Source organism: Leptodactylus fuscus, chromosome 3, assembly GCF_031893055.1.
Source record: "Leptodactylus fuscus isolate aLepFus1 chromosome 3, aLepFus1.hap2, whole genome shotgun sequence".
In the NCBI taxonomy this organism is placed as follows: Eukaryota; Metazoa; Chordata; class Amphibia; order Anura; family Leptodactylidae; genus Leptodactylus; species Leptodactylus fuscus.
In genome coordinates, this window is record NC_134267.1 from 104,735,326 (window position 1) to 104,755,734 (window position 20,409).

General features: G+C 43.0%; 1 protein-coding gene across 1 annotated transcript in view; it reads left to right on the forward strand.

Annotated features, from left to right (window-relative positions):
• Positions 1-5,406: 5,406 nt before the first annotated feature.
• Positions 5,407-20,409, forward strand: part of HDAC2 (histone deacetylase 2) — a 30,433-nt gene continuing 15,430 nt past the window's right edge. The window contains exons 1-3 of the mRNA XM_075268085.1: positions 5,407-5,671; positions 17,053-17,165; positions 17,925-18,042. Of these exons, the coding sequence (XP_075124186.1) occupies positions 5,620-5,671; positions 17,053-17,165; positions 17,925-18,042 (283 nt within the window). The 5' untranslated portion in view covers positions 5,407-5,619. The remainder of the gene's footprint in view (positions 5,672-17,052; positions 17,166-17,924; positions 18,043-20,409) is intronic.

A 20,409-nucleotide genomic window follows, 5' to 3' on the forward strand; every position in this document is an offset into this window, starting at 1 on the left:
GATGAGATGCAAGTACATCGAAACGGCCGTCCTTGATTGAGAAACTATACCTGGTAATAATCCCAGCGTCATTGCAAAACAAAGGCCTCTTGGAAGGTCGAGCATGATGCGAAAGGGAGCAGCCTTTATTAGGTTATTTCACTGGAATTCTGTCTAACTACATCAGAGAAGACAGGCTTGTACATTCCAGTGAGTGCCCTCTATTGGTTTGCAACACCGAGGCAGCAGCTGACTTCCTAATTACATCATGGAAGACAGATTTGCATATTCTTCCCATGGTCCCAGACTACACTATAGTCAGCCAGTCCTCATAGCACACAATTACACATGAGATCAGGGAAGGAGTGGATCACTGCTTCCAATCGTGTGATCTGGGGGCTGTGACGAGTCTGGAACCCCAAGGCCCATTATCTGCCAGATCAGGTAACTGAATTTAAACTCCCCGGACAATCCCTTTAGGCTAAGGCCCCACGGGCCGTAGTCACAGCGCTAAAGCGCTGCGGAAAGAACCGTTGCGTGATCGCATTGCGGTTCTTTCCGCAACGCTTTGAAGAGAAAGTTCACAGAGTTTTCCTCTGCGGACTTTGTGTTACAATTATATCTACAGGGAAGCCGCCGCCGCTATTTGCAAAGCCGCGCTGTGATTTCTTCCGCAAAGTGGGAATGGGATTCGCATGAATCCCATCCCCTTTGCTTGCTTGTAGTAGTGAAGAACAGTTTCTGGAAATGGGGGAACGGATCGTCAACGGATAATCAGAAAGTGTTCTGGGGGCGGTCACGTGACCTCTGCAGGGATATGGATAAATATACATTTTTTTTATTAAAAATGTTATTTAGAAAGTAGGAGGGGGGGATGTTTAGATTAGTGTAGGGATTTCAAATGATCCCAGACAACCCCTTTAACTACTCAGATGTTTTCCCATAAACAACCATATTTAGATTTGAGGCCAATGCAAAGTTAACATTTTTTGCAAATAAGTTTTGCAAATTATGAAAACAGTTCAGTGACAAGTGTCTGTTGTGATTGGTTGCCAATGGATACAACCATACAGAAAGTTTCTATGATCTGGCACTTGTAAAACCCAGCCAAGACATAACTGCTGCTAGGGCTGGGCAATTGTGACCTAAATCAAAATCACAAATGGACATTTCAAGTACAGTACGATTTAAACGCTGATTATTTAGGTCACACCCTCCACTACGCCATTTTTTTTGAATGGTGAATTTTCTGGAAAGTGACAATCCTTACTTGTCTCCTCAGTTTTCTTCTTCGTGCAAGAAGTACCAGAAGTGCCATATGTGCTGAAGGAAGTCTTACAGGAGGCAGAGGTGTATTCCCATTATCTTCCATTTGGACTGAATTCACATTATTTTCCATTCTGGCAGTATTCCCATTACTGTTCATCCTTAATTTACTGAGTAACACTATGCACACAGCTGACTAGCCTACAACACAGGTAATGAAGGATTAGATAAGTAGAAGAAAGGGACACTGAAAGAAGTACGGTACACTAAAAATGAAAAACTAAAGAGAAGTTGGCCAAAGTCACAAAAAGAAAGGGAATAATTGCAAGACATTTATTTTTTGTCATTATGACAATTACAACAAAAATATTGTATCTCAATGGTGATGTTCACACAGCAAACACATTGAAGAAATTTTTGATACTAGAAAAGGGTCCCTTATTCAAGAATACAGTGTGTTTAGTGATGGATAATTTGCTGGACTCCATTGCCTATAATAGGAATTTATGAGATCTATGCTCTGTCATTTTGACGACACAATTTTAGAGGAAATGTGGCAGAGGCTCCTAATAGAACCTCTAATGGTAATGAGAGCATAGCCTAAATGGAGATGATAGAACACATAAGCACCAGGGACATACGTGCTGACTGACCAGCTGTTACGAGCAGGGGCGTAACCTGAGGAGGTGCAGCCGCTTATGAGCCATAAGGTTTATTCATATCTGCTTTTGTATTACGCCTGGGGAGAGGCCTATGGCCAATTAGCATAAAGAAAGATTCAAGAATGGCGGCGCGGCCCTTCAAGATAAAGGTAAGAGATGAAGAGTAGAGATGAGCGAACACTGTTCGGATCAGCCGTTCCGAACAGCACACTCCCATAGAAATGAATGGAAGCACCTGGCACGTACACTTTGCCAGCAGCCGGTCGCCGTGCCAGGTGCTTCCATTCATTTCTATGGGAGCGTGCTGTTCGGAACGGCTGATTCGAACAGTGTTCGCTCATCTCTAATGAAGAGTCTTTAAGCTGGGTTCACCTGGGAGTTTTTTGGAACGGATTTTGACACGGGAAGCCGCCTCAGAATTCGGTCCAAAAAGCGCCTCCTGTGGATAGCCGTGACTGTCGCTGATTCCGACAGTCGCAGCCTCCCACTCCGGATTAGGCCCAAAGGAATGGGCCTAGTCAGGAGGGAGTGTTGTGTTGCGGATAACCGTGGCCAATTCAGCTGCGGAATCCGCCTGAAGAAAGGGCAGGTTGCTTCTTTTTCCCCACAAGCAGGAACAAACCGCTTGCGGAAAAAGGAACCCATTGAATTCAATGGGAGGCGGTTTTTTTAGCTGGATTGATGCAGATTCTGCGTTAAAATCCGGACCAAAAAATACTGTGTGAACCTGGCTTTATAAAGGCAATTCCTACATGCTTTTAGTTTAAAAAGTATTTTCATAATGATTGAATCCCATAAACATTGTAATCATTCTTTGTATAGTTTGTGGCATTAGTTAGAGAAGCTTTATGCTTCAGACTGACCGCAGCTGCCATTTATGAAGGATTCATTCAGGATGTGGGGGGGGGGGGTCTATCGCAGACCTACCGCCCCAAGCTCAACTAATGAGAGGATTCACCACATATGTTAGAGGAGAGTCCTAAGCAAGGGTCCCTGTTCATGACATTCAAACACCATAACACGGAATAATTAATGACATGGGTTGTTGTGCCCTGCATAAACCTAGTACGAGGGATCATTTTTCTAATATGAGGCCCGATTTATATCTGCATTCGGGCCATTCTGTTCCTCTCTCCGCATGACAAATGCAGAGAAAAAAGTCCTGCAAGCAGCACTTTTCTCTCCAGAATTTTTTGTGCAGAAGAGTGGAAACCACATGGACCCCATTATAGTTATGGGGTTCATGGGTTTCTTGCGGTAACCACTTTTTTTTTTTAAAATGCAGATTAGGTTTCTGTTCCAGGGTCCCCAAGCAGTCTCCATGAACGGAAACCAATGTGTAGATGTGAACCGGGCCTCGGAAGAAAAATTTAAAGAGGACCTTTCACCACTACTCCAAGGCTATACAGTTTTCTTCACCATGTTATAGGTGCTGCAGCACAGACTCTGGGGCACTTTGAATTTTATCTCTAGCCCCCCTAGTTGCAGAGTTCTGAACCCCATTATTTTTGGCACCCTGTATGTTAATTAAGCCCTTCACTGTTAGAAGGAGGTTTCTGACAGTGAAGGGAGCAGCAACGTTATTCTGACACTGTCCAATTAGTAAAGGACAGTGTCAGAGCAGCTTCAGCAGCGTGAGCTCGCGACTTCTCGCGAGATCACGTACTTCTCTCTGCACAGGACTGAGAATAAGAGCCAGAGGAGCGATTCACTGTAGTGATGTTACTGAAGTTCTCCTTCACCCCCCTTTAGAACTCGCTGGAGTGGCTCCTCCGGGTCTTTTTTTCAGTCCTGAGAAGAGAGAAGTGTGTGATCTCGCTGCTAAAGCTGCTCTGACACTGTCCTCTGCTAATTGGACAGTGTCAGAATAACATTGCTGCACCCTTCACTGTCAGAAACATCCCTCTGACAGTGAAGGGCTTCATTAACATACAGGGTGCCAAAAATAACAGGGTTCAGAACTCTGGAACAAGTGGGGCTAGAAACAAAATTCAGTGCCCCAGAGTCTGTGCTGCAGTGCCTAAGACATGGTGCAGAAAACTGCACAGCCTTGGAGTGGTGAAAGGACCTTTTTAAACTGTATAAAATCCACACACACAAAAAAATGTTGAACTCATTGAGGCTGAAGGAATTTGTCCACAAATTCAACTTATGCTAGGTTCACACTAGCGTTCAGGTTTCTATTTTTCAGCTCCCCTTGAGGACAAGAAGAACGGAAACCTAATCCGCTTAAAAAGTGGACCACTGACTACAAGAAGAAAAAAAAAACAAAAAACGAGGAAATAAAACCCACTTAAAGGGAGTGTGCCATCACCCTTAAGCATATTCCACTGCCTCCCCAGCACAGGTACTTGATCCTCAGCATCCTACCTGAGCAACACAACCAAGGATGAAGAAGGATGAAGGCCACTCCCAGTGCGCCAACTACCTAATTTGCATAAGACTTCAAAGTTTTTTTTTTTCTCCCCAATAATAACAGGCTATTGTCTATGACTGTAAAGTACTCTAACAAGGTGATAGCAGACTCACTTTAAAAAGGCTGCATTCACAAGAACACAAGCAAAACAGACCTGCACTCAGCAATGGACAAATGCATGCATAGTGTGTATCCAGAAAGGGGATTTCTGCAAGCAGGGCAGTGTAAGCTGCAGCACTCACTACATGGATGCACAAAAAAAAACAAACAACAAAAAAAAAAGTCTCTAAAAAGCATGCCGCTAATTCTACTCAAATGCCTCATATGCATCTTAAAAGTTGCTCCTCAGCAACAGTCTACAAGCTGTCCTCCATCGCTGGCACGTAGACGGCTGCTGAGGAGCACATGACTAGTCACCGTATTATTAGAGGGTACCAAGCTAGCCCACCCCCACATGCCAGTTAGAAGCCACTACTGACTAGACAGACCACAACTCCCTCCATCCGCTGCACGTCACAGTGATTCTAGTGCTTTCTAACGAGCACCATTCCTCAGGACAAACAAAGACATACACAGAAGCGCTTCACATGCAGATGGCGGCATCCATAGGAGGACACATTTAGTAAAGCCCATAGGTTTTCCACCCCTCTCCCTCCATCCCACCACGTACAACAACGCACGTTCCAATACTGGTAATGAACGCAATCTTCGGTCCAAGCAAATAAAAGAGACGCCTATACCATCACACTGGCAAGGACCGGGGGTGTAGAAACCGGCAGGCACAGACAAAAAATGTACCGAGAACCGTGTAACTAGGCAAAAAGCAAAGCCGCAAAGCCTTCCGGTCAAACTCCCCCTCTTGGCTACAGCTTTTTGGTTTGTTCCTTACGGCAACGCGCATTTTACGTGCACCAGTGTGGCTGATGTTTTGAGGCGGTACGGCTCCTCCCACCTTAAGTAGAAGACTCCGCCTACAAAAACACTGTTCAGGGACGTGCCTCCTTTTCAACGCCTTTTAGCCTGTTGCCCCTCCCACAGCCTGTAGCGCCGCCCACATCTTGCAGCTTTCCTTCGTATTCCAGAGCTGGCGGGAACCGCCTTTCTCTTTGTGCTCCTCCCACCTCTGTCTGCACCGTGTCTGTATGTGTGTGTATGTGCGCGTCCCCGGCCGAGCGGGAAATTCTCATTGATCACCGAATAACGGGCAGCCGTGGGTGTCGGTGTGTGTCCCGGTGAAAGCCGGCCTGTCCCGTACACCGCCAGCTCCCAGTGTAAGCAGCATACGCACAGCACTCCATGGCGTACAGTCAGGGGGGCGGAAAGAAGAAGGTCTGCTACTATTATGATGGTAAGAGAAGCTCTCGGTGCCGGAGCACGGAGGCCTCCCTCCTGTCCGGGGCATGAGGCGCTGCAGTGTACTACAGGTGACCGCAGCACAGGTTGTCGGGATGCTGCTGGGCCCGGGCTGGAGGTGTGAGGCCTCCGGTCAGGATGTGTCTGCTGATGCGCCCCGCAGGCTCGGCTCTAACCTCCATCTTAAAGTGCGGTAAAAGTTAGTGCAGCCTTAGTGTGTACACAGGCCTGCTCATGTGAGAGCACAACTTCTGTAATGTGTGTCATCCCCCACTGTTCTGGAGCCTGTTCACACGTACAGGTTGTGCTGCTTTTCTGCACAGAACTTTACTATGGTCTGTAGGCGGTGTATTGTCAATAAAGCTTGATGCCTACCGCAGCATAAACTTTATGGCAATAACTGAAGGTGTCCTTTAGGCATATGTGTTGTAATCTCAAGCCCCAATGGCTGGTGACTTAGGTTGTAGCAGCTGCAGCTAATGTGCTTGTGTTCTCACTAGCAATGACCATCACCGCAAGACAAAAACATCCATCAGGTTTGGAAGTTTGGTGATCATCATGTCTTGGGCCCAGTTCACATCTGCGTTCAGGCCATTCCGTTTCCCCATCCGCATGACATATGTGGAGAGAAAAGTCCTACAAGCAGCACTTTTCTCTCTGCATTTTTCGTGTGGGAACCAGATGGACCTATTATAGTCTATCAGGTCGGGTCTGGGGGTTTCCTTAGGTAACCACTTTTTTATGCAGATAGGTTTCCGATCACTTATACTAGCTGTGATGTTTCCAGCCGTCCCCTGCAATCTTTGGCTGGGTAGCGCTAACCTTATGCTTACAGTGCAGATATCTATACAATCAGAGCTATGGAGTTTAGGCCAAACCGCCAACTCCCATTTTCCAAAGCTCAAGTCCTGTTTTGACTCCAACTCCTTCATAAATGGTTGACAGCCACGGTCCGTCAGCAGCTGTAGGGATCATCCTATTCATTAAAGGGATTCTATCATTACAATCGCATTGTTTAAGATTAAACACGTAGGAATAGCCTTAAGAAACGCTATTCTTCTCCTACCTTTAGAAGTCTTCTCTGCGCCTCCATTCTGTAGATATCCTGTTTTTTTCGGTATGCAAATGAGTTTTCTCGCAGCACCCTGTGCTGCGAGAAAACTCTCCAGCAATGGCCTCTGTCTTCTTCTGGTACACCTTTCCGCGACGTCTTCGTCCAATGCTTTCTTCAGGTTTCTTTGTCTTCTACCAGATTTAAATGTTACGCTTGTGCAGTCGGCTCTGCCATCGGGCAGAGCCGACTGCACATGTCTGCGGCCATTTTCTTATGGCCGCTTACACACACCTGTGTAAGCAGACTGTGCACGCATGACATTTAAATCCGGTAGAGAACGTTGCGTAAAGGCGTACTAGAAAAAGACAGAGGCTGTCGCTGGAGAGTTTTCTCATATGCGTACTGAAGAAAACCAGGATGTCTACAGAACAGCGGCGCAGAGAGGACTTCTAAAGGCAGGAGAAGAATAGCCTTTCTTAAGGCTATTCCTACGTGTTTAGTCTAAAAAAAAATGCGATTGTAATGATAGAATCCCTTTAAAAACCTAGTGACTGAATGCTTATGAAAGTAGACATGTAACAAACTACACAATATTGGTAACTTTTGCAGACTCCACCCAAAATTAGTCCTGACTCTCCCTGTATACTCCTGACTCTCCCTGTATACTCCTGACTCTCCCTGTATACTCCTGACTCTCCCTGTATACTCCTGACTCTCCCTGTATACTCCTGACTCTCCCTGTATACTCCTGACTCTCCACAGCCCTGTATACAACTATAGCAGGTCTGCTGCAGTCACACGGAACAAAACCGCTGCTGAAGTTCAGACAGGGAAACTCAGCAATGTGATTTCCTGAAAGTTGTTATGGTAAAAATCACTGAAATTGGATGGTTTTGTCTGCGACTTGCCTGCAAAAATAACATTAAAAGCCACGAATGGACCCTGCAGTAATAATTGGTATGAGGTAGGTTTAACCCTTCCCGCCACAGGCATTTTTCGATTTTCATTTTTGATTTCCTACTTTCAAAAAGCTATATATAACTTTATTTTTCCGTTCACAGAGCCGAGGTACTTCATAATGGTACCATTTAATATTCAGAGTGGGTTGAATTGGAGATGTGGGGCCGAATGTACCTTTTAGTTAGGCCATTTTGGGGAATGTATTGCTTTGTTCCATTTTTAATCAAATTTTTATGAGAGATTAAACAGCAAAAAAGGGCAATTTGGCTGTTTTTATTCCTTCCCCCCAGCTACACTGCTTATTGTACAGCAAAAATATATTTGGAAACAGGGATGCCTAATGTGTATGTGTTTCACTTTATTCATGTACTTTTATGTGTATTCTAGGGAGTAAGTGAATTTTTAATTCTTTTGTGTTTTTTAAAATATTTTTTTCAACTTGTAATAGAAACAATAGGCTTCTGACTGTCATGGCAGTGGATTACTGGCCCCAGATTTGGTTCTAGAGGAAGTCGGGACAACCCCCAAAATCCACTGGGAAAAGGGTACTTTGGTCAACTTTGAGGCACAGGGAGTTATAACAGTGATTGTGGGAATTGCTGCTGCTTCTCCATACAATACATATTTAAACACCCGACATTCGCCTTACCATTACAGCAGATGTGAGTAAAGGGTTAAACGTGGCACCGGTCTCTTTATGGCACAGGGTTTATTTGCAGCTTTTGGATTATGTTTGTATAATAAAGTCCTGCTACAGTAGGTCCCTGGATTAGCTGTCTGTTGGTTCGAGATGGTAGTCTATGCTTGAAATAGGTGCCAGTTCCAGAACCCAGGTGCGGGAAGAAGAGGGGACAGTGACACCTCAAAGTAATTTTTAGGATGAGAAGACAGGCAAGTAGGATGGGGTTGGGTGGGGAGGGGATTGGGTGACTGAGTTACTTATTTAGTTAGCTAGGTAGGTAGGGTTAGTAGTCCGCAAGCTAGCTAGGGAATTGGGGAAGGAGGGGCCTGGGGGATACCAGGAGCTCCCAGAGAAAGCCAGAAATCACTCAAAACACTGCTAAAGGTATTCGGGTGCTCTATTTAACCCATTGACAGCACTAACAGACCTTTTCTTTGCTTGGAAAACACCTTTAAGGCTAAAGCCCCACGTTGTGAAAAAAACTACTACTTTTGTTGCATTTTTTTGAGCCAGACCCAGGAGTGACTACAGAAGAAATGGAGAATATAAAGGAAGCTCTTCTACTTCTCCCTTCTGCTCAATCTACCACTGACTTTGGCTCAAAAAAATTCAGCAGAATCTGCAACAAAAAAAAGCCGCTTTTCGACAGTGTGGGGGCCTAAACCTAAAGGAGTACTAAACCCAGAATCCAAACAAATAAAAATAAATAATTCTTGATACGGTACCTGACATCATCTCCTGATTCTTCTTGCTTTTCTTTTCTCTTAAGTCATAATTATAAAGCATGAAAAAATAAATTAAAAAGCAGTTTATTCTTTAGGGTTTAGGCTGTATATTTTGTCTATACAGTGTGTGTGGCCATTTTGTTGGAAGGAATCTCTTAAGTAACTGACAGCATGAATAGATGCGAACAGTAGTCACATGCACATAGTAAAACCAGCAGGCTGTATCTCAGTAACTCACAATGAAAACCATACATCTCCATAGGGACAGTCATCCCAACTTTCCCAAATGGCAAATCTATGTATTTATGCTTTGATAATTCCCTTCTTTCCTATATTATTACAATATTATATTTCAGAGGCTTTGGAAAGTTGAGTAAAAATGAATGGATAGGTATTCTGAATACCAACCCTCACTATTGTTCTGATACGTACTTCGTATGGCCTATCATGCCACACTTGCTGCAATAGGAACTGCAGAATAATAAATTACATAATATAAACTAAATCCCCTTGGTCCAGAGATTGACAGATTTGCCTTTGACTCTTGGAAAAGCTGGGTAATATAGTATCTGGAGTTGTAATAAAAGCTATATTTGCCTATATAGACCTACCACCTTGTGCTATTATCATATCATAGCTTGACAGGATTTCCCTTTCACGTCCTGTGAAAGCTTAGTAACATACCAGGAAATGCAGTAATAGGGATTCTGAATACTAAATATACCAAATAATTCACCATTTTGCTCCCACATCATGATACAGCTGGTTAGATTTGCCTATCAGTGTTCTGGGAAAACTGAATAACAAAAAAAAATGTGGACCTAATAGGGAAAACTGAATAATATATCTAAATAAATCCCACTCCTTTCTCCATAATTGTGCTATAAATTCCTAGGTTTGCCTTTCAGGGTCCCATGAAAACTGGGTAAGTTATGACACAGATATAGCTAGTTTGCTTTCAGGAATCTGAGAAAGCTACGTGAATTGCACAAAATAGATGAAAATAGCACACTTATAATCCTCTCCCTGGTGTAATTCATGCCCTGGATCTGCACGGCTTCCATTACAATCAGTAGCACTCCATTACATCGTTATAGTGAATGGGAACCAAGCACCACCCACTTTCGGACTTCCTGTGATATCGTGTTCGTGCTTCTAGCTACCCTGAAGCCTGTAATGGCGCTACAGGGAGGCAGGAACCAATTTCTACAAGATTAATGCTAAACTGCTAAGAGCAGTTAATCCTATAGACAATACTAAAGATGAAATGTATCACATTCATTTTTGTTTTTGCTACTATCTTTTTGGGCAAGAAATCTGGTAGCACTGCACCATACTACCAATTGGCTTTCATGTTTTAGAGCATATGTAGATGATCACCTCTACATACATGTCTATATATAGAAATAGTTGAAGGTAGGTTCTCCTAGACATTGTTCTATACCAGCATTTCTAAATCTAGATCCCTTCTAGTTAAAGGGGCTCTATCAGCAAAAAAATGCTGATAGAGCCCCACATATGCGTGAATAGCCTTTAAAAAGGCTCTACTTCATCGGGCTAATAGAATGCATTGGCCAATCAGCGCTGGCCAATGCATTCTATTAGCGTGAACTGAGTTTGCACAGGGGTTCTAGTGCACCCTCGGCTCTGCTACATCAGATTGCTACATCTGATGTAGCAGTGCCGAGTGTGCATCAGATGTGTAGTTGAGCAAAACTGACTCAGCACTGCTAAGTCTCTGCATTCTCATAGGAATGCATTGGCCAGCCTTCGGCCAATCAGCGCTGGCTCTGCCGGAGGAGGCGGAGTCTAAGGTCGGACCTGAATGGAGACTGGTGTGGAGCGATCTTAGACTCCGCCTCCTCCAGCAGAGCCAGCGCTGATTGGTCGGGTTCCGTACTCTGGCCAATCAGCACTGGCCAATGCATTTCTATGGGGAAAAGTTAGCTTGCGAAAATCGCAAACTGACAGGGATTTCCATGAAATAAAGTGACTTTTATGCCCCCAGACATGCTTCCCCTGCTGTCCCAGTGTCATTCCAGGGTGTTGGTATCATTTCCTGGGGTGTCATAGTGGACTTGGTGACCCTCCAGACACGAATTTGGGTTTCCCCCTTAACGAGTTTATGTTCCCCATAGACTATAATGTGGTTCGAAACCCACTCGAACAGTGAGCGGCTATTCGAATCGAATTTCGAACCTCGAACATTTTAGTGTTCGCTCATCTCTAATTACAACCACAAACTTAAATGTATTTAATTGACATTTTAAGTGATAGACCAACACAAAGTAGCAGATAATTGTGAAGTGGAATGAAAATGATACATGGTTTTCAAAATTTAATCAAATAAGAATCTGAAAAGTGTGATGTGCAAAGTATTCAACCCCTGTACTCTAATACTCCTAAATAAAATCCGGTGTAATCAATTGTCTTCAGAATTGAGTCCAGTTGTGTGTAATTAGTCTCTGTGTAAATACACCTGTTCTGTGAAGGCCTCAGTAGTGAACAAACAACATCATGAAGACCAAGGAACTCACCAGACAGGTCTGAGATAAAGTTATGGAGAAGTTTAAAGCAGGTTTAGGTTATGAAAACAAATCACAAGCTTTGAGCATCTCGAGGAGCACTGTTCAATCCATCATCCAAAAATGGAAAAAGTATTTTACAACTGCAAATCTACTGAGACATGGCTGTCTACCTAAACTCTGCTTATTACCCTTAAAACACCATCCTCACTGTGAAACAGATCTGTAGGGATACTTTTCAGCAGGGACATGGAAATTGGATGGCGCTAAATACAGGGCAATCCTGGAAGAAAACTTGTTGAAGGCCGCAAAAGACTTGAGACTGGGAAGGAGATTCATCTACAGGAGTACAATGACTCTAAACATACAGCCAGAGCTACAGTAGAATGGTTTAGATCAAAGAATATTCATGTGTTAGACTGGCCCAGTCACAGTACAGACCTAAATCCCATTGAGCATCTGTGGCAAGACATGAAAATTGCTGTTCACAGATGCTCGTCATCCAATTTGGCTGCGCTTGAGCTATTTTGCAAAGATGAAAGGGTAAAAATCAAATGTACAGAGCTGTTAGCGACATACCCAAAAGACTTTCGGCTGTAATTGCAGTGAACGGTGTATTGATAGTGGGGTGGCTGAACACTTTTGCAGGTCACACTTTTCAGATTTTTATTTGAATAAAATTTAGAAAACCACAAATCATTTTCCTTTCACTTCACAGTTATCTGCTACTTCGTGTTGGTCTAAAATCTCAAAATACATTTAAAGGGAGTCTATCATTGAGGACTTTGTTGCTTTTTTTAAGTAAACACAAGTTGGAATAGCCTTTGGAAAGGCTATTCTAGTCCTACCTCCAGCCGTTTTTGAAATATATCGTTTTTGGCATATACTGTATATAAATAAAGCTCAAGGAGCGCAGCGGGTGTTCCCTGAATGAAGGGGGAGTGAACAAACAGCCCAGGAGGCAACATCAATGGTATGATGATGCTGTGCTTGGAGCACAGGGGGAACGCCTCCTGTGCTCATTGAGCTTCATTTACATATATGCCAAAAACGATATATTTCAAAAACGGCTGTGAACAGGAGAGGAAAAGAGAGAGGACTAGAATAGCCTTTCTAAAGCGGGGAGAAGGGCCGGGTGCTCCTATCATGCCCGAGCCTCTGGCTTTACTGCCTGTATGTCAGTAGCCCCTTTAGCATCAAGGGACTTTGACAGTGTGATGTGCTTTGTGATGAGGTTTAACCCCTTGAATAGCACCTGGGAAGGGGGGGGGGGTTGACAGAGGAGCTCATAATTTCAAAGTGGTTACTATAAATACCACGAGCCTATTGTTTAAGAATCTGTCTACTCACACAATTGTTTTAGGACTTTATTATTTAAATAATTTTAAATTGAAATTAATAAAAGTTATATTTTAGTTAGTGATTATATTTCTATAGAGTGACAACGCTTCAGTGATCAGTTTCACTAGTGAAACCGACAATCCTATACTTCTTCAGGAATGTCCTCTTTACGCGTCTTCCTCCGGTGCTGGGTTCTAACTTCTAGGGCAAAGCCGACTGTGCATGCCCGCCGGCTACAAGAAAATGGCCGCTTACACAGTATTGTATATTTTCATGTGACCGGCAGGCATGTGCAGTCGGCTTTGCCCTAGTCCTAGAAGTTTGAACCCAGCGCCGGAGGAAGACGCGTGAAGAGGACGTTCCTGAAGGAGGTGGCGCTGGAGAGTTCTCTCGCAGCATTAGGGATGCTCCCAGTGCTGTTGGAGCTATGGTGCCCGCCCCCAGTGCTCCGAGAAAACTCATTTGCATACCAATGAAAACCGGGATTTATACCGAACGGCGGTGCGGAGAAGACTTCTAAAGGTAGGAGAAGAATAGCCTTTCTTAAAGCTATTCCTACGTGTTAGTCACAAAAAATTGTGTTTTAATGATAGTTTCCCTTTAATAAGGACTGTTCACTCCACTTGTAAATGTTATGAAGCTATAAGAGTGCAGGACTTGGAAGAGAGGGCACATAGCAGGTTAGTGTAGTCACAGTTAATGTGTAGATGGTTGCTCAAGTATTTTGGGTTAACCCCTTTAGGCTAAGACCCCACATTTCGGAAGCACAGCTTTTCTTGTTCCGGATTTTGTTGCAGGAGTGGATTGAGCAGAAGGTAGAAGTATAAGAACTTCCTTTATATTTTCCATTCCTTTTGTAGCCACTCTTGGCTTTGGCTCAAAAAAAAAAAGAAAAACAACAGAAAAATCTTCAACAAAAAAAGCTACATTTTCACAAAGTGGGGCCTGACGCTAGGTTCACACCTGCGTTCTGGTCTCCGTTCTATGGTTTCCGTCTTCTGCATGCCAGAAGACGGAAACCATAGACCGGGTCCGGCCGTGCGCGGCGGTGAGCGTTTTCGGCTCTCCACCGCGAAACCGGATTTTTTTATCCGGACACAGAGTACTGCATGTCCGACTCTGTGTCTGGATTATAAAACCCGGTTTCGCGGCGGAGAGCGCAAAACGCTCACTGCCGCTCACGGCCGGACAGCTTTCTCACCCATTCAAATGAATGGGTGAGAAAGTCTCCTGCAGGTTTCCGTCTCCTGCCTCTGTTTTAGGCAGGAAACGGAAACCTAAAGTATGGAGACCGGGCGCAGATGTGAACGAGCCCTTAGCCTTAACATGAGCAACCAATCACGAACTCTAAAATGTAACATAAATTAACCTATAGGGGATCATTACTTGCTATTTGTTTTTCCCAGTGCTTGCTTCTTGGGTACATTAGAGCTGAGATTGTAGACTACTATTCTATTAAATCAGCAGTTCAAGTCCCCTAATGGGACATCAAAAACATAAACCAGTGTTTAAAAAAAAAAAAAAATTAGTGAATCAATTAAAATCTAAAAAATACTCCTTTCCCATATAAAATGAGTTTTTTTAAAAATTAATTCATATTTGGTATCACTGCATCAGTAAGAAACCATACAGTAAAACTAAAACCTAAATTAACCTGTACAGTAAGGTCTGGTTCACATCTGCATTCGATATTCTGTTAGGTGAGTCCACGCTCAGACAACATTGGGGGCGGCCCCAATGCTACGAGAGAACTCGCTCCAGCGCCGCCTCCATCTTCTTCAGGAGCGTCGTCTACACCGTCTTCTTCCGGCAATGCTTAATGCAACACTCAAGGGTTAAAAATGCCTATTAAATACCTAATGGGGTGTAGTTTCCAAAAGGGAGACGTGTCTGCTGATTCCACTATACTGACAGTTCAGAGCTCTGCAAAAGCAGGATGATATTCAAAAACCAAACCACATGGCGCTCCTTCCTTTCTGTGTCCGGCTGTGTGTCCAAACAGCAGTTTATACCCACATAGGGGTTATCCTGGGTATAACAGTGTTACAGTAGGTTCACACTAGCATTCGCGTTTCCATTCTTTGGGTCAGCTTAGGGACCCAACAAGCAAAAGCCCTATCCACTTAAAAAGCGGTTATCCGATGTAACCTGGGACCCCTTAGACTATAATGGGGTCCGCCGGGTTTCCGTCTGCCTGTGAATCATGCAAGCAGGACTTTTCTCTTCACATAATTAAAGTGGATTGGGGTATGGAGTTGCTGAAGTTACCTATTGCTAGTGTGAATGCAGCTTTATTCATGTGGGCATAAACTGCTATTTGGACACAGCAGGTTGCAGATGTGAAGGAGCACAGATATAGATAATTGTTGTTTTTTTTTGGATACCATGGCACATTTGCATAGACCATAAAATGGAAGTTACAAAATGGGTTCATTTCTTGGCGAATTCCAATTTAATGGCACATCCGGTTCTCAGCAAGAACAATACAGCGCCCAAAAACCAGTCCCTGTAGGGCTATACTCCAAAAGTTAAAAATTGCAGCTCCTACCCTTCTGAGCCCAACTGTATGCCCAACCAGCAGTTTACACCCACGTATACAATTTTTGTGTACCCAGGATAATTCACTTAAAAGTTTTAGGAGAGCGTGTGTGTTGACACAGTGTGGCACAACATAGTTGGCACTGAAATGGCATACTTCTTTAAAAATTTAAATTCTCAGTTTGCACATTAATTTTTGGGAAGCACTCTTGCTTATAATGCCAATAATATCCCTTGATAAATTCTGCGAGGGGTGCAGTTTCCAAATGGGTCATTTTTGATGGTTTACGTTGTACTGGTACTGTAGGAGCTCTGCAAATCCGACCATGGCACCTGAAAACTACCGTGTTTTTCTGAGAATAAGACACGGTCTTATATTATAGTTTTCTCCAAAAAAAATGGGCTAGGCTTTATTTTTGGGGTAGATCTTAATTTTTTCCATGGCAAAAAATGATATATTTGATAACTTTTTATTCAAATTACAACAGCAAGAAAACAGTGGTTCGGCACTTTTAATTTATTTATTTTTTCCTGCTATGGCATTCTCGGTATGGGAAAATATTTTTAGAAGTTTGTAGGCTGGGCATTTTCAGACACAGGGATACCTAATGTGCATGGTTTTACAGTATTTTTTCGTCTTATATGTATTCTAGGGACAGAGGGTGATCAAATGAATTATTTAAAATATATGATTTTCAGGATTTCTTTTTTGATTGTCTCTCACTGAAGTGTACCTACTGTACAATAAAAATTACAGACCTCTCCATTCCTTGTAGGTGGGAAAACTTGTCTGTCGGGAACGTCCTTCTCCACAGCAGCGTCTATCGTGCTGTACAGTGTGAGCGGGGAGGAACACCCCCTCCCCTCCTAATAATACTCGTCTATGGACGAGCAGAGGGAGGAGACGTTCCTCCCCGCTCACACTGTACAGCACGATAGGCTCTGCTGTGGAGAAGGACGTTCTTGACAGACTGTCAGGAACGCCCTTCTGACTGTAAAGCGGGATCGATAGCGCTTTACCCGGGGCACAGATCGGGAAAGCCGACAGTGCACTGAATTCAGCGCACTGTCGGCTTTCCAGCAGTATATAGAACTGACTGTGCCCAAACCCATGAAAGGTCCTCTTTAAGAGTGCAGGTGACATGTTGTTTTGGCTGTGCAGTGAACACTGTAAAAATAAAGCCTGTAAGAAAGTGGGACAAATGCACTTTTTCTCCAATTCCACCCGATTCTGAATACTTTTTTCCCCAGCTTCCCAGTACATTGTCCAAAATAATAAATGGTACCATTATGAAGAACAATTTGTCCTGCAAAGTTTAAGCCCTCATATGGTTCTGTGGACGGAAATATAAAGTTATGGGGTTTGGAAGGCTGAAAGTTAAAAACAAAAATCAAAAAATGCAATATTCATAACCTTTCATGTGTAAGTCTGCATGGGCTGTACCATTATACCATGTGTTAAATAATTCTATAGTCAGTAGGTGGCAGTTTGCCAATTGTTGAGAGAAATTCCAAGACAAATACACTTTGAACTTTTTTTTATGTATATAGGTGACATTGGAAATTACTACTATGGACAAGGGCACCCTATGAAGCCTCACCGGATACGGATGACTCACAATTTGCTTTTGAACTATGGACTTTACAGAAAGATGGAAATATATGTGAGTTTGATATTGTTATATTACTTGTCTGATGGACTGTACTTAGAAATGCTTTAAATACAAGGATTTTCCCATCATAGACCTTTGTGGGCTGTAAAGAGGACCTTTCATGTCCTCGGGGCACATGCGGTTTTATATACTGCTGGAAAGCCGACTATCGGCTTTCTGGTTATGCGCCCTGGGTGAATTCAGCGCAATGTCGGCTTTCTAGCAGTATTTAAAACCGCATGTGCCCGAGGACATGAAAGGTGCTGTTTAAATGATACTATATTACACTTTTGTAGTTGCGGTTACTGTTTGTATAAAACAAAAGTTCTACGATTTTCCAATATACGTCCTCACTGTTTTCTACATCTCTCCTTGCTGTCATTCATTCTGCTTACTACCAGTGCATAAAAATCAGTCCATGGTCATGTGATGTACATGTCACTTGAGCTCTGTCTGGTGACGAGCCTTGCATGTGTGTGTTCATCACATGACCGTGGACCGGATATCACATGGTCATGGACTGATTTTTTTTTCCACGTGAAATAAGTAGAATGAATGACAGCTAGCAGAGATCTAGAAAACCATGAGGAAGAATATTGGAAAATTGTGTAATTTTTTTTTATTTAAAAAAATAACATTTACTTGCTGAAACCAGATGACCTCCTTTAAGATGCACATATCCTGCTATGTAATGATTTGTATTATGCATGTATGGACATTGTATGTTTGATTTCTTTGGCTTTATCTTGCGTTGCTTTTTTTTTTTCTTAGCGCCCTCACAAGGCAACCGCCGAAGAGATGACAAAATACCACAGTGATGAGTACATTAAATTTCTACGATCTATAAGACCAGACAACATGTCTGAATACAGTAAACAGATGCAGAGATGTAAGGCAGCTATTTTTTTCCCTCCTCTTTGCTTCTCAATTACCATGTAACTTACTTCTAAGCAATCTTGTTGCACTAGTTTCTTAAAGAGCAAATTTGTTGCAAAAAGAACCTTGGTGTTGGAATAACTAGAGCAGTATGTAGTGCTATCCTTTTTTGTGGTCGAAACCTGATGGGCTCCGTTATAGTGAGTGGGATTCATTAAAAAAAATTGAAGTACAGATGTGAACCTAGTCTTAGCTGTAGTGATAAATCTAATTTCAAATATAAATATGTTTCAGGCTCTGTTCATACTTTCAGCTTTTGCCAAAATCGTTTATTTGATGTGTCAGAAAAAAATCATATATTTGATGTGTCAGCTGATCCACACATGAATTTATAATTTAGCATCGCCCATGACAGCACCCCTTTGACCATGACTGACCATCCAGGACAGGAAACGTGATGAGACGAAAGGTTCACAACCCCACCACTCCTCAGTCCAGGTTTCCATGAGTGGATTTCGGGGAAAGTTCCTCAAATAAAATGATGGTATTATTTCACACATCGCAGGCTGAGCACGGTGAAAATTACCTCCTATTCCTTCTTACAGTATGTTCACACTGAGTTTTTTACAGACTGAAGAAATCTGTTTCAGGAATTGGAAAACGTTTTTTGCCACATATATTTTACACTATTCGGTTTTTGACGCAGAAAATGAATGGGGGTGCCGTCACTGGCAGTGATAGAACCAGGATTAAACTTACTCATAAATAGTTTTCTCTTGAAACTCATGACAGCATCCCAGATTTTTTTTTCCTGGCCCTTTTTGTTTATTTTTCAACTATGTAAAGTTTTTTTTTTTTTTTTTTAAGGCATAAGTCAGGAAAGGGACATAATTTTCCAGACTGGGTCCTTTGTCCTGTCTTTCGTCCTTTCCTTTTTGTTTAATTCTTTTCTTGTCCAATCCTTTGGGTAACAGCTTGCCAGTCACTGAGGTGTGGTGAACTATTTATCTCATCCAGCTTACTGTCCTGGATGGGGGGAGTCCTACTCACAAGGGTCCTGTCATCGACTGGTTACGCCTGGTTCACATCTGCGTCATAGGGACCCTCACGAATGCACTACCGACCGCATTGGTAAGTTGTGTGCAGTGAAAGCACACGGACCCCATAGACTATAAGGGGGTCTGTGTGCTTTTCGCACGGTCTCCACACGGAACATGCGGACAGAAAAGTAGTTCATGATCTACTTTCCTGTCCGCATGTCTCGTGTGGAGACCGTGCAGAAAGCGCACATAACCCATTATAGTCTATGGGGTCTGTGTGCTTTCACTGCACACCGCTTGCCAATGTGTTTGATAGTCCGTTCAGGAGGGTCCCCATTTCACTCTCCCGAATGAAATACCGACGCAGATGTGAACCAGGCCTGATTCTGTTTTTCGTTAGGTGGGCTCCCCATGCAGAATTTGTGCAAATAATGAACATGATCATTTGTTTCAAGTGGATTATTTCTGACGAATGTGAATGGTGTTTATGACCTCTTATTCACTTGCATAGAATCCAAATTGTATTAGGATTGCAGTTTGAAATCCACATCTAATTCGTGACAGAATCCTGAACATTGCCTAAATGCCAATTTTCTAGTCATCATGTCAAAAAGAATTAGGCTCCGTTCCCACACAGTAACGCACCGCTCATTCTAATACGTAAACACGTGTCAGAGTGAGCGCTTCAAAACAGATCCCGTTGACTTCAATGGGTGCCGTTTTACTCGCGCTACACATTGAAATCAATGGGTTAAAAAGCCTCCCATTGATTTCAATGTGTAGCACGCGTAAGACGGCACCCATTGAAGTCAATGGGATCTGTTTTGAAGTGCTCACTTTGACACGTGTTTACGTGTCAGAATGAGCGTCGCGTTACTCCATGGGAACGGAGCCTTACGATGTATCAGCCTGCTCCCAACTAATGGTAAAAACTCCATGTTGCATTTGTGTACGCTGATACATTGTACAAGATTTTCCCTACAGATTGTAGCAAACTCAGTTTTGAACAAGACTTGTCCTGTGCTGTTTTTCACCTCTTCCATGTAAGGGTTTATTTAACATTTTATATATTTTGCAGAGGTCCTTCTTGGTGACAGTACACCATGCTCTTAGGTCTGTGCAGATTTTTTTCTGCTGCATAGAAATGGGGTTTTTTGAATCCCATTCACATGCATTTTACTGTGATTTGTTGCAAATATGGAAAGTAGCACTTGCGGCATGTGAATATGACCTAATATTTTGAGCTTAAAACCTCACTGGACCCCTACAAGCTCGTAAAGACTCCATTTTATGAGAACCTGAAATTACAAATCAGCCACTCCAATCAGCCTCATTTATCA